At 32.9% G+C, this 15,462-nt stretch overlaps 1 protein-coding gene across 3 annotated transcripts in view; it reads left to right on the forward strand.

The window, feature by feature from the left end:
• LOC132741606 (pre-mRNA-processing factor 40 homolog B-like) overlaps positions 1-12,347 on the forward strand; it is a 28,836-nt gene extending 16,489 nt beyond the window's left edge. Inside the window, exons 5-9 of one of the 3 annotated variants that reach the window (XR_009627301.1) lie at positions 430-518; positions 1,175-1,285; positions 4,046-4,166; positions 5,558-5,648; positions 8,275-8,402. Coding sequence is in view for 1 of the 3 variants with exons in the window: in XM_060729820.1 (XP_060585803.1) it covers positions 430-518; positions 1,175-1,285; positions 4,046-4,166; positions 12,120-12,208 (410 nt within the window). In the remaining 2 variants the exon portion in view is untranslated. Of the gene's footprint in view, positions 1-429; positions 519-1,174; positions 1,286-4,045; positions 4,167-5,557; positions 5,649-7,515; positions 7,552-8,274; positions 8,403-12,119 lie in introns of those variants that run through there. The other 2 variants (XR_009627302.1, XM_060729820.1) reach the window with 2 other exon arrangements.
• Positions 12,348-15,462: the final 3,115 nt, after the last annotated feature.

Genomic DNA, 15,462 nt, shown 5'->3' on the forward strand with positions numbered 1-15,462 from the left:
TAATCCTATGGTTGCTAGTGTACAACATGTAATTTACTATATTAACTTATTGTAGGGCCAGGTAATCCAATGGTTGCTAGCGTACAACATGTAATTTACTATATTAACTTATTGTAGGGTCAGGTAATCCAATGGTTGCTAGTGTACAACATGTAATTTACTATATTAACTTATTGTAGGGCCAGGTAATCCAATGGTTGCTAGAGTACAACATGTAATTTAGTATATTAACTTATTGAAGGGCCAGGTAAACCAATGGTTGCTAGAGTACAACATGTAATTTACTATATTAACTTATTGTATGGCCAGGTTAAATCCAATGATTGCTAGCGTACAACATGTAATTTACTATATTCACTTATTGTAGGGCCAGGTTATCCAATGGTTGCTAGCGTACAACATGTAATTTACTATATTAACTTATTGTAGGGCCAGGTATTCTAATGGTTGCTAGCGTACAACAGGTAAATGATGCTGCATCCAGCTCACCGGGACAGGTTGATCAAAAAACAGAAAAGGTAACATATTACTTATCTCCACGAACATATGTATAACATTCTTAGTTACTTTTGATTTGATCTTTAAATAAAAGAGGCTAATGACCAGTGTCAAAACTATAAAATATAGTCAGTGATTTTTTTTTCATTTTTCAAATCAACCTGTCAGTGTGGCTTTCTGAAGGTGAAAATATAGCACGATAAATCAGAAAAAGGGCAGGGGGAATCTGAAATTAAATTCCAACAATTGAGAATGGAAATAACCTACACATTTTATAAAATTTTCAAATTTAATTTAACATGTATTGTACATAGCAGAGGCTATATATAGAGACAGATGATGTCAGTCAGTTAGATTTATCAACTAGCTGATGTAAGTCAGCTGGTTCTGGTGAAGAATGTGCACAGGACATTTTAGGGGAAAACATATACCTATTTTGGGCTAGGAAAAAAGCCTTTATTTGGCTGTAAAATATAGGAAAACAAATCACTTGTAGTGAAGGTTAGTTCTAATTGTGCTCAGGTTAAAAACAACAACACACACATAGAAACATTAACCAAATTATGTTCCTTGGCATGATTTAATAAAATGTATTATGTTGTAAATTAATTTTTGAAGTTTTGTTTTTAATTTAATCAACAGTAATTGTTAATTTTAACTTTTTCATTCGTGCTAGAAGTCACCATGGACTGAACATAAAGCCCCAGATGGAAGAACTTATTACTATAACAATGTAACCAAGCAGTCGAGCTGGGAGAAGCCAAAAGACTTACAGACTGAGACAGAGGTAAGCATAGTAACATCAATTTTCATTGGTCAAATTTGAAGCTATGTGACACTGGATGTTTATTACATGTATTTTCGTTAAAAAAATTTGGACTATTTTTAGCTCACCTGTCACAAAGTGACAGGGTGAGCTTTTGTGGTCGCTTTTTTGTCCGGCGTCCGTCCGTCGTCCGTCCGTAAACTTTTACTTTAAATGACATCTCCTCATAAACCACTTGGCCAATTTCATCCAAACTTCACAGGAATGTTCCTTTGGTGGTCACCTTTAAAAATTGTTCAAAGAATTTGATTCCATGCAGAACTCTGGTTGCCATGGCAACCGAAAGAAAAAACTTTAAATATCTTCTTTTAAAAAACCATAAGAGCAAGAGCTTAGATATTTGGCATGAAACATCTTCTAGTGAGTGTCTACCAAGTTTGTTCAAATAAAAGCCCTGGGGTCAACATTGGCTCCGCCCCGGGGGGTCATTGATTTTCCCTATATGCATATAGTAAAAACTTAAAAAATCTTCTTTTAAAGAACCCAAAGAGCTAGAGCTAAGATATTTAGCATGAAACATGTTCTAATGGATGTCTACCAAGTTTGTTCAAATAAAAGCCCTGGGGTCAAATTTGGCCCCGCCCCGGGGGGTCATTGATTTTCCCTATATGCATATAGTTAAAACTTAAACAATCTTCTTTTAAAGAACCCAAAGAGCTAGAGCTAAGATATTTAGCATGAAACATGTTCTAATGGATGTCTACCAAGTTTGTTCAAATAAAAGCCCTGGGGTCAAAATTGGCCCCGCCCCGGGGGGTCATTGATTTTCCCTATATGCATATAGTAAAAACTTTAAAAAATCTTCTTTAAAAGAACCAAAAGAGTTAGAGCTAAGATATTTAGCATGAAACATGTTCTAATAAGTGTCTACCAAGTTTGTTCAAATAAAAGCCCTGGGGTCAAAATTGGCCCCGCCCCGGGGAATCATTGATTTTCCCTATATGCATATAGTAAAAACTTAAAAAATCTTCATTTAAAGAACTCAAAGAGCTATGGCTAAGATATTTAGCATCAAACATGTTCTAATAGGTGTCTACCAAGTTTGTTCAAATACAAGTCCTGGGGTCAAAATTGGCACCGCCCAGGGGGTCATTGATTTTCCTTATATGTGTATAGCAAAAACTTAAAAAATCTTCTTTGAAAAAACCCAAATAGCTAGAGTTAAGATATTAAGCATGAAACATCTTTTAGTGAGTGTCTACAAAGTTTGTTCAAATAAAAGCCCTGGGGTCAAAATTGGCCCCGCCCCAGGGGTCATTGATTTTCTTTATATGTGTATAGCAAAAACTTAAAATCTTTTTGAAAAAAGCCAAATAGCTAGAGTTAAGATATTAAGCATGAACCATCTTCTAGTAAGTGTCTACAAAGTTTGTTCAAATAAAAGCCCTGGGGCCAAAACTGGCCCGGCCCCAGGGGTGTCATTGTTTTTAACATGGTCCTCTAATTTTTTTTAGAGTTTGCGGTCTCTAGGGTCAAGGTCACTGGTTTAAAAAATAAATATAAACCTTTTTGCTCATACAGCCTTTATTTTTTAGTTAATGTCTTAGTTTAATACAAACACCTCCTTCTTTGGGTGTAGTATGGGGTCATTTGGGTCAAGGTCAATGTTACCAATGTCAAGGTCACCAATGTTAAAAATAGATTTTTACATTTTTACAGGTGTATTGACCTTATTCTATAGACAGATGTTATTTATAATTGATAGAAACATAAACTTTGATGGAGTTAGTGGTCAGTTGGGTCAAGGTCACCAGTGCTAAAAATAGATTTTTTCACATTTGCTCATACAGCTTTTATTAAATGACAGATATATTTTATATTTGGTAGGAAGATAACTTGCATGATATTCATCCTTTTGATTGGGGTAGGGATCAGTGGGTCTAGGTCACTTGTGCTAAAAATAGATTCTTACACTTTTGCCCATACAGCTTTTATTTATTGACAGTTGTATTTCATATTTGGTAGGAAGATAACTTGCATGGTATTCTTCCTTTGGATGGAGTAAGGGGTCAGTTGGGTCAAGGTCACAAGTGCTAAAAATAGATTTTTACACTTTTGCCCATACAGCCTTTATTTATTGACAGATGTATTTCATATTTGGTAGGTAGATAACTTACATGGTATTCTTCTTTTGGATAGAGTTAGGGGTCAGTTTGGTCAAGGTTACCAGTGCTCAAAATAGATTTTTACACTTTTGCCCCATACAGCCTTTATTTTTAATGACAGACGTATTTCGTATTTGGTAGGAAGAATAACTTGCATGAAGTTGAATATTTTTCAACTTCACAAGTCAGAGCAATGACTTGGCAACTTATATTTTTCATAATTACAAAATGCCATGACTTTGTCAAGCTATAAAACTTGTGTTTACAATTTTTTGGTGATTTTTCTGTCCATAACTGAGTGAATTGGTAAACATTTATGAAGTATTGCTACTGACAAGAATCTGAGCCGGGGACATTTGTGTTTAACAAACACGTTCTTGTTTTCAATACTATTTATTTTTTTCTTAGCATGTTAGAATGGAAATATATGTTAATTTTTCTTGCATTAGAGTATAATAATGCTTTGTTTTTATCACTCAGACCTATCAGCCTTCACGATTATATTCCAGAACTTGTATCTGTGCATACAACAATGCACTATTATTTGATTTTTTTTTTCTAAATATATATTTTGATAAAAATATAAATGATAACTTTATTAACATTTTTCATGTAGATGTTACTGGCAAAATGTCCATGGAAAGAATATAAATCAGATACAGGGAAGGTTTACTATCATAACTCTGTCACCAAGGAATCCAGGTGGACCAAACCTAAAGAACTGGAGGAATTAGAAGGTTGGTTTCATGTAGTTAATAAGCCATACCATATCATTAAAGGGACATTATGCCCATCCATTGGTAAATGTTAGGTGAACCGGTAAAAATCAAAATAGCTTGGCATTTTATTATAAATGTGTTCAAGTTTAGATTTTACGTTGGAAAAATAATCTGTAATCCAGTTGACCAATGAAAATGTCTATAAATATCTTTTAGAATGTATCGAAAATGTGAAATTCTTATAAATAGTGGGGCAGTCTTTTTAGCTCACCTGTCACAAAGTGAGATGGTGAGCTTTTGTGATCGCTTTTCGTCCGGCGTCCGGCTGTCTGTAAATTTTTACTTTAAACGACATATCCTCATAAACCGCTAAGCCAATTTCATCCAAACTTCACAGGAATGTTCCTTTCGTAGTCAATTTTAAATATTGATCAAATAATTTAATTCCAAGCAGAACTCTGGTTGCCATGGCAACCGAAAGAAAAAACTTAAAATATCCTCTTTTAGAAAACCGAAAGAGCTATGGCTTAAATATTTGGCATGAAACATCATCTCGTCACAGACATTTTGGGTGTGGAGATTAAAACACTTTTAAACTCCAAATAAAATGTACCGTATAAGTACTTATTTCTGAGGGCTTAATATTCTGCGATTTTTGTTAAAATAAGGGGTTTTAAATTTCTGTGTATTGTATTTCTGTGGTGTGATCAATATCGTATTGGTGAGTTTTATTTCTGTGTTTTAACTAAGATATTTGTACAAAATTAACCGATAAAAAAGACAACATTTCAAGATTTGATGATGTTACATTACATCCACGACTGATAATGTGTTTCGTCGTAATCAATATGTATCGGTATATGCACCTTAAAAAACGAACAAGAAAATAACATGCAATGACAAATGTTAATACTGTAATTGTATAAATATGAAGTGTGAAAATAAACAATGGCAAAATCGCACGTCAACTTAATATTTTGTACAAATACATAAAAGGTATATTTATAGCAGGTTTAAATGAAAATAACAAACAAGGGTCATTTTTGCATCACCTGTCAAACTATAATTATAGTTTTATTTTTAAACTATTCACAAAAAAAACCATCAAGCTTTGGGTTAGTGAAAATCATACAAACATGATACATGTAATTACTTTTTTCAACAAAAAGAATAAGCAAACTATTTTTTTAAATATTTTGTTCATGACGGATACATGAAGAACAAATTCTATCTACAAAAGCGGATAACTACATATGGTATTGAATTTATACTATTCGGGTAGTTGAAATATTTCAACATATACAAAAAGAAAGGCTTAATTTTCTGCGTTTTTTTAAATCTGCGGTGTCGTTATGAATGGCGAGAGTCAAAATCACAAAATTTAACCAATTAATAATGTTATTTTACAGGTTCATAGTGTACTTATATTTGACATCTTGAAGAAATTAACAGAGAGTTTTCATGAAAGAGATATTGAGATAATTCAACTGCTGCTAAGACGTGAGTATAAAACCATTGTTTATCATCCTCGGAGTTTAATACTGTATAAAACTCATTGTTTTATCTTCATCCAAATTTAATTCTGTATAAAACTTATTGTGTTATATGATATACTCTCTAGTCACGTGGGTTTAACTCAGTGTAGATTTGTCTCTCTGTTTGATAGAATGCTTTAACATGTAAAACATATGCTCAAGTAAATAGAATAAACTTATAAATATTAAACAGTGTTATGGTTATAACTGCACATCGGTCATTCAGATAATAGTACAAAACTCATTGTTCATTTTCTTCCAAGTTTAATACTGTATAAGACCCATTGTTTAACTTCATCCAAGTTTAATACTGTATAAGACCCATTGTTTATCTTCCTCCAAGTTTAATTCTGTTTAAAATGCATTGTTTATCTTCCTCCAAGTTTAATACTGTTTAAAACCCATTGTTTAATTTCCTCCAAGTTTAATACTGTTTAAAACCCATTGTTAAATTTCCTCCAAGTTTAATACTGTATAAAAACCATTGTTTATCTTCCTTCAAGTTTAATACTGTATAAAATCCATTGTTTATCTTCCTCAAAGTTTAATACTGTTTAACATCCATTGTTTATCTTTCTCCAAGTTTAATACTGTTTAAAATACATTGTTTTTAATTTCCTCCAAGTTTAATACTGTATAAAACCCATTGTTTAATTTCCTCACAAGTTTAATACTGTTTAAAACCCATTGTTTAATTTCCTCCAAGTTTAATACTGTATAAAACCCATTGTTTAATTTCCTCCAAGTTTTAATACTGTATTAAAACCCATTGTTTAATTTCCTCCAAGTTTAAATACTGTATAAAAACGCATTGTTTAATTTCCTCCAAGTTTAATACTGTATAAAACGCATTGTTTAATTTCCTCCAAGTTTAATACTGTTTAAAACCCATTGTTTAATTTCCTCCAAGTTTAATACTGTATAAAACCCATTGTTTAATTTCCTCCAAGTTTAATACTGTATAAAACCCATTGTTTAATTTCCTCCAAGTTTAATACTGTTTAAAATCCATTGTTTAATTTCCTCCAAGTTTAATACTGTATAAAACCCATTGTTTAATTTCCCCCAAGTTTAATACTGTTTAAAACCCATTGTTTAATTTCCTCCAAGTTTAATACTGTATAAAACCCATTGTTTAATTTCCTCCAAGTTTAATACTGTACAAAACCCAATGTTTAATTTCCTCCAAGTTTAATACTGTATAAAACCCATTGTCCAAGTTTTTGTTTACCTTCATTATTATTACTATTTTCAAAGATTGTTCTTAAAACAAGGTGTTTTTTTCACAAATGATAGAAATCTCCCTCTTTTTGATGTAAGAAATTTCTTTTTGTTTATTACAAATTCTAAAATCTCCCTCTTTTTGAAGAAAAATCTCCCACTTTATCATCGTAAAAAGTTCACATGTATGTATAATACCATTGTTTATCTTCCACCAAGTTAAATACTGTATAAAACCCATTGTTTATCATCATTCAAGTTTTAATACTGAATAAACCAATTATTTTTTATCGTTCTCAGAGTTTTGAAACTGTGTCCTGATATTATCTTTTCATATTAATAAAATGCAGTATTAAGAGAGAATTCGTTTACTTTAGCAGAACCAGGCCCTTTGGATTTTTCAACATGATTATTTTTGGAAGTAAAACAGGTTTAAAAATGGGTTTTATAACAAATTCTTGTCAATTGTAAATTGTTTTCAGATGTCTTCATAAATTGTGACATTAGTGCAGAAACAGGTCAACTGGTATTGATTTTATAGGAGTTTACTCTCATTACCTCACTTCAGTGACAAGTATGTTAATTTATTTTCTGTGTAATCTTATATTCAGATGTTGGGTATTCCTTATGCAAGGACAGTCCCATTGAAAGAGTTTATCATCAGTGTACAGACTCGTGCCGGAAGTCCGGACGCGGCCAAGCTCAATGATCAGTCTCGTGTCCGGTTTATGTTGGAGGTGATAATGGCGATACGAAATAACAACATGCGGAAAATACCAAACTATGACCCGGAACATCTCGATCATCTTAGAAAGCTCATCAAAACTTACATTAGAGGTAAATTATACATGAATCTTGTGCATCTTATGTTGTTAGTGCATACCCTTTTTGAATGTTTTCGAATACCGTCTTTTGATTATTTTCCTACAGTTTTAAGTTATGTATTTGGGTGTCCAAGGCCGAGTGGTTAAGACTTTTGACTTCAAACCAGTTGCCCCTCACAGCTGTGAGTTCGAATCTCCCAAAGGGCCTTCAAATTCTTTCATGTGAGAAAGATATTCAGTAGCCTATTGAACTTCAGTGGTGCTACTCTGGTGCCTGTTTGTGCCTGAAATAATGCACCTGAGATCTTCCGCCACCAGTAATATAAAGCTGGAAAGTCACAATATGACTACTAATATGTGAGTGTGACGTAAGACCAAACCAAAAATAAAGTTATGACTTCTTGATATGGATATGGATCACCATAAAGTGAAGCAAAGTCACATCTTTTATACTAGATATTTTTTTCAAAATCATTAAAGCACAGGTATATACAGCTTGTTAATGTACTTGGCTCCCTTTAAATCTGCTATCTATTTTTTGAACAGGTGGTCAGTTTGGGGATAATCAGTTACATATTTCACTGGAGGATCTACTGAACGCAGAGGAAAAAGGAAAATGGTGGCTGGTCGGGTCAGCCTGGGATGGTAAACAGATACAGCATCATAATCAAGGTAAAGTTCTTCATCAGTTGTACTTTTGTTCAATTTTGTATACTTGAGTCATTCAGTTTCCTTTGGATTACATTCATACTATCTGATCAAGCCCAAAGTTTGAATTTGAAAAGAAGATTTGTAATTGATACATAACATAGTGTAAGATAAGACATGTAAGAAGATAAATATGTGATTTATAAAAATGAACAGAAACTCCTTGAAAAAGAGGGGTTTAACCCCTCTAAACGTTGGAGATAAGTTTGTGTAGTAGATAATTATGAGAAATTGTTTCATTTTTAGCTTATCTGTTTTGAAGAAAAAGTCAAGCTATAATTATTTGTTGTCCTCATTGCTGTGCAAAAAACTTTAGTTCATTTCTGAAATAATTTTAAAACCACATTGTAGAACTACTTTCACTAGGTTGTTAGTCAGAGATTGTTATGAACTATTGTTGAAGCGTTCCAATTGGTCATTTTAATGCATTTATGTTCTGGATATTTTTACCAAAAAGACCATTGACAATGAATTTTCAGTTTCCGACAAGATGAGCACAATTGTAGGAAAGCTAGAGGTTAGCAGTAAACTTCAGGAGTTAGCTAGAAAACAGAGAATGAACATAGATATACGCAGAAATATCTTCTTTGTTATAATGACAAGTGAGGTAAAATATTATAATCTTTTCCATTCTGAGAAGTGGAGGATTGTTGTTTTGGCATTTTGTTAGCTGGACAAATCAACAGATAGGGAGAGCCCTGGCATTGCGTCACACTGATTAATGTTTCATGTGCAAGTTTGTATCTCCAAAACTACTGCAGCGAATGAGTTGAAACTTCACACACTTACTTGAAAGTATAATAGGAGGTCACTGTCTAAGGTCCATAACATTAATTTTGACAGAATAATGGCCCATTTTTTAACTTAGAAAATTCTATGTTGTCAAGGCTCTTGTTTGACTATCAGTCTCTGACAATAGTCGGGCACACTGTTCTACTGGTAGCTCTTGTTTTGGTTCATTTGTCTATCCCACCAGTAAATCATCTTAAACAAGAACTTTGACCCCAGACATTTTCGCTTAAAATGTTTCTATTATCATATTCTAATAACATGCTAAGTTGAAAGAAGTTCTACAGAACAATTTTAATAGATGTTTTCCGGAACTGGGCAAATGTGGGTTTTTCCATGCTAATACCCCGATACAAACAAACTTTTATTGTTATAGCTTCGGTCACAATAGATAAGTCAACATGTTGCGCTCAATTTCGAAAGGCTGTAACTGTAAAGGTTTGTTTGTAACCCCCCTCCCCTTTAGCTGGGAAAAACCCAAAGTAAGTCTATTCTGCCTATATGACTATGGCAAAACTTACGAAAACATCTTAAAAGTGGTACGTAATACATTCTATATGAAATTGTATTTCTAGGACTATCTGGATGCGTTTGAGAAGTTGATACAGCTTGGACTGAAGTCGAGTCAGAGACAAGAGATAATTCTCGTTATCATGGACTGCTGTCTACAAGAGAAGAAATATAATCCATTCTACTCGTACCTGGCCCAGAAATTCTGTGATTATCATAGAACTTATCAGGTATTACAAATTATCATAGAACTTATCAGGCATTATTAATTAATTTTTCAATATTAGGCATGTTTTCACTTCAAATGAGGTTCATCGTTCATTATGAACATAAAACAAGGTCATTATGCAAAAACTACAACCTTTATGAGAAAACTTGGCTATTATGAGATTGGAGAATTTGGATTGGCTCTCCAGCTCGGCCATTATATAAAATGCTTTTTTTTCATTGAAAAAAGTCGCCATTTTGAAGTCGCCTTTGGCCTCAGGCTAATATGTCTTCAGTCCAATAACATGGCTATTATGAAAACACTTAATTATTCAGCATAAATCTGGAGGCAGGCTGGCTTTAATTTTAAATGTTGTTATTTCACAGATGGCGTTCCAGTTTTGTATATGGGACAAGTTTAAGGAGATCGGGGGTCTCTCGGAACACAACAGAAATAATTTATCCAAACCTCATCCATCTTATCGTAAATAAAGCACAGTCATTGTCAATATTAAAGGTAAGTAACTGTTTCTGTATATAGTGAGAAATCTTTTAAGAGTTATTGCCCTTTTTATTATGTTATACAATTTGTAAATGTACTTTGTATTACTTCTTTCTGTATAAAAAAGGGAAAAGGGGTTGTTCATTAGGTTCTTACAGTCTTAAAAAGTGCTTAAAAAAAGTAAAACAGTGCTGAAAAAAAAATCCTTGAATTTGATTACTTTCTTGAAAAGTGCTTTACTTAAAAAGTGATTCATTTTGCTGCATATATGCTTTTGGGTTGAAGAAAACTTATTACTTTAATTTATCATTCATTACAAATTGTGCTTAAAAGTGGAAGGATGTGCTTGAAAAAAGTGTTTGATTTTGGGCGTTCACGTTTGGATGTTTGAATACCTAAAACTAGTAAGATTTAAATGAAATTTTAAAAGTGTTGGATGTTGTCATGTGTTACCCTCTTAATAGTCTTATTAGTTTCTGAAATTTTTCTATAAGGAATAGTGGAAATAGGGAACCCTGAACATATTAGGTAACATAGCAAATTTGAAATGATGTAGGGGCTATTCCTAAGAGGGGGTTTTTGGCATTTGAGATTTATACTGCCATCGGTTTTACCCCATTGGGGCGCAAGACCTCCAGAAGAGTATTAGTCATCTTAGGATTTGGAGGATAGTGCAAGATACAGATACAGAAAGATGACACAATTTGAGAAGCCTCTCCTGGTTCTTTAAGGTGTAAAGTGCTAACGCACTTATACATGGGACATTTATATAGAGTCTCATCAGTAACTTTAGTTAGCCAGTCCGGGAATCAAACCCACAATGTCGAGATTACACATCTCAAACTCTAACCGATTGAGATATGTGGACAGGCTATTCTCGGATATATTCTCACTCTCTTTTTAATGCCCTCGTTAAAGGTGCATGCCTTGAGATAAACTAAAATATTCCAAGAATCAAACTTGAGAAAAATGTAGAAAGATTTTAAGAAAGGTAAAACGATTCCAGATTCAATTAATATTTTTTATGGTATGTGGTATGAATACCTGACTTTGTAGTATCTATAACTATATGTCTACATTGTTATTAACACAGCAAGGACTATTCTTGCATATTTTGTCCTTTTCCGTAATTTATGTGGATTGTTAGTGTCATTTTCAATGAGTAAATCAATATCTTTGTTCACTTCACAATATTTTACTTTTCAATACATTAAAAAAAATTCCTGAAAACTAGCATGAATCTGGAGGAGTGAGACTAAAAAAGTGATGGAGTACCACATTTAATTCTATATTCTGATATATACCGGTCAAGGCGCTTGAATGATTAAATGCTAAAATCGTGCCTTTTCACCTGCCAAATTGCACTTTACATCTTTTCTCTAAGATTTATGTACAAAAATGAATGAAAACTATAAGGATAGGTGAAAAATGAGATATTTTTCTACTTTGTGATCATGATTTCTGCAAGCCTACAGGTACTGCTTCAACACTGTAGTGAGTTAAATCCAATCTGTAAGCATGCTGCATTAAGGGAGCTGGGATGTGGTGGGGGTGAAGTGTATGTGTGTGTGTTTTGGAGGGGGGTGTGGATCGTCTGTTCATGTTGCTTTCATACTGTCACAATATTCAGCTATCCTTTATATCTGTCACATTCTTCTTTGTTTTTTAATTACAGGTAGTTTCGTTCGGAACTTTAGAGAAAGGAATGGTGCGTTTATTGAAACAATTAATGATGGATCTCTTATTAGAACAGTCACAGTCTGAGGTAGAGGCAGCATTTACACGTATAGCTCAAATTGACAAACTTAAACACCTCAACGAGGGGCTACGACTGTTTTTGAGACATTTTCTCGTGGGTAAAAAGAGCGAGACTAAAAGTGCGAAACTTATCGAAAGAGTTGATATTGTTGATCATTTATTGTCACGTGGGAAAAGTCAGGTGTTACTTTGATGGAGGAAGATTATATGTAATCAGTAAAGCATTTTTTACGCAGATTTTCTAGCAGAGTCATTGATCTACAAGTCAATTAATTAAGGATGCAAATCCAGCATGGTGAAAATTTATTTGGTCTGAAATACTAATTTTTGTGCTATTCTTAGTCAGATTTGTTTGAAAAGCGTTCAATTATGGGTCATTTTCACAATAAGAATAATTATTCTTGAAAAACAGAGTGAGCGAATGATCTGAAATACTGCACACAAGTTATTGGTCTATATCTGCATTAAATGGGACATTAATCTTGAAAAATTATTTCCAGTGCTGTTGTGTCAAAAAACGTTGGTGAAGTCCCTTTAAGATTTAAATTAAAGCAGCATGCATCCAGATTCCTGTTAATTTTCCAGAAATTTTTGAAAATGTATTTAAAAGTAAAATATTGTTATGTGAACAAAAAAAGAAATCTACACATTGCAAACAGCACTTACAATCCACGTAAATGGAGGTCAAAATATACATAAATACCTCTTACTGCATTAGTAACGCAGTAGAATTTTAGTGATTGATACTGCAAAATCAGTCATTAATCGCAAATAACATGTAAATAATTAATTAAATATTGAATCTTTTTACTTTTCTAAAGATCTTAATACATTTTTCTAAAAATGGAATTTCTTGAAATAATTTTGCTCATCTGGAGTTGTGCAGCTTTAAACCAAACACATATACTGTGCATGTAATATAGAGAAGAGTTCTCATCATGTGCCTGTTTGTACCTGAAATAATGCACATGTACCCTTTCACCAGTATTTGACATGGGAGAGTTAACATCCCACATTATTGAGTAATAACTAGCATTGTTGTGCATTTAGACAAATGGAGAGTTAAAGATCCTGTATGTTGTAATTAAGGATGTAACAACACTTAATTGAAATTTTAAATATGCATATAATTATTCTTCTAAAACAATTTCTAAACATCCAAGAATATGTTAAATATGTACAGCAAATGTTTATACCCATTATAAGAAATCATTTAAATATATGCAATCATTTCTTATTGAAAAATTTGGCTTAGACTTAATCAAACATAAAATTTCTAATTACCTCCCTTTATTTACATGAAATGTAAATTCGGTAATATCTTTACAAATAATGCTTCTTAGAACTTACAATATTGATAAATCTTATTTGAGAATCATATCTATGATATAAAACCATAACAAAATTTGAGTTACAGAATTAACTTCTTGTATCTGTAAAATACTTTCTGATAATGGGTCCCACTCAGAATTAGATGCAATTTAATTTACAGTTAATTATAGATTTAAGGGGCATAAAATAGACCATTTATAGACATTATAATTAGCAGCTTTTACTTTGATTGTTAAAGATTTTTGTTATGCATGTTTTTGATCTGGTCTTTTACAATAGAGATAACCACTGAAGTCACATTGTTGTTTTATTTGTATGCTCCCAGAAAAATTTCTTTGAGGATATAGGTTCTGCTTTATCTTCTTTACTTTTGTAGTTCCATCAAGCTTTTCCAACAGTTTCTCCTAGCAACTCTTACTTTTTGTGGAGTTTAGGGTCGCTGGGGTCAAGGTCAAAGTCACCAGTGCTAAAAATAGATTTTTATAGCGACTCTGGACTGATGACTTACATATTTGGTAAGAATATACCTTTGATGGTCTTCTACCTCTGGATGGAATTTGGGGCCCACTTGGGTCAAGGTCACCAGTGCTAAAAATAGAGTTTGCTTTCATTTTGCTTATACAACATTTCATTATTTTTGGTGAGAAAGGTATCCATTTAGGTAATGGAATGATGGTGGTTCTACTCAGGTGCCCGTTTATGCCTGAAATAATTAACATAGGGACACGTTGGGCTTTCCTCCACTAGTAAAAAATATGATGAACAAGATCAACAAGGAAAGGCGGCGTTCAATGAACGCCACCCCCACATGACCCAGCAACAAGAACCAATGGCAAGGAGCCCAGTAAAGCTGCAAAGTTGCCATGCATATGGCTTAAACTGTATTATTTTCAGGCTTCATAATACCATCACCACCCCCTCCGAAAAAAAAGAAAAAAAGATGAAATATTTGATAAGATAAACAAAATAATTTTTGTGAGAATAAGGATACCCATCGTCGGATACCCACAATTGATAAACATGTCACATAACATGCAATCAAATGTTAATGGTTCGGCCGTGGGTATCCGACGATGAAGGATACCAGAGTTTACGCTTTAGAATGATTTCATAAATGGTTATTGTATTATAATTTTACAATACTGCAGGTTTGTAAGGTCACTTTTCATTGGATAATTGCGATGTTTATATAGTTTGATAGACACTGCTGCTGTCAATTTATGAAGAAATTTCACTTTTCTCGCTTAAAAAATGATTCTTGTTGTATTATAAATTCGTTATAAATATTTTTGACAGGTTATATGGCCGTATGTATAAACTGTTGTTTGCAATATTACCCTTGTCTAATGGCTCTGGTTATTTCCAAACAATCGTTTATATACGGTCATATAACCTGTCAACGAATTGATAATACAGCAAGCATCATTTTTATGCTAGAAAAAGTTTTATGATTTATCTTTATAATTGCTATTCTAATTGCCGATCATAATTCATATAATGGAGAACACTCAAACATTAATCCAATTATGTATTTGACGTGGATTACATCAATCACGCATTCAATTAAATGTCATTGTCTGTGACAATAAAATGGTATCCTCTGCGTTATCAATCGTACTGAACTGTCGTTCGCATGAAATTTAACACAAAGTTTAAACAAAAGGGGTGGTGGGGTTGGGTTAATAGGTAATTGAATAATGTACATGTTAGTACCAAGTTTAACTACACCCACCCTGATGACTAGTGGCAACTTTGGCATAAGGAATATTAAACGCCTGGTAAACATCGGTGCTACCGTTTATTACTCTGTCCGTTACTTCCAAACTTGTGCATGTTGACGAATTTAAGTGTCAACAAAAGTATTGTGTTGACTTTATATACATGTTTTTGTAAAATCTGCATCGAAAATCGAAGAATGCTTTACCATG

This window comes from Ruditapes philippinarum, unplaced genomic scaffold (assembly GCF_026571515.1).
Source record: "Ruditapes philippinarum isolate M1 unplaced genomic scaffold, ASM2657151v2 ctg1359_1_1_1_1, whole genome shotgun sequence".
Lineage (NCBI taxonomy): Eukaryota > Metazoa > Mollusca > Bivalvia > Venerida > Veneridae > Ruditapes > Ruditapes philippinarum.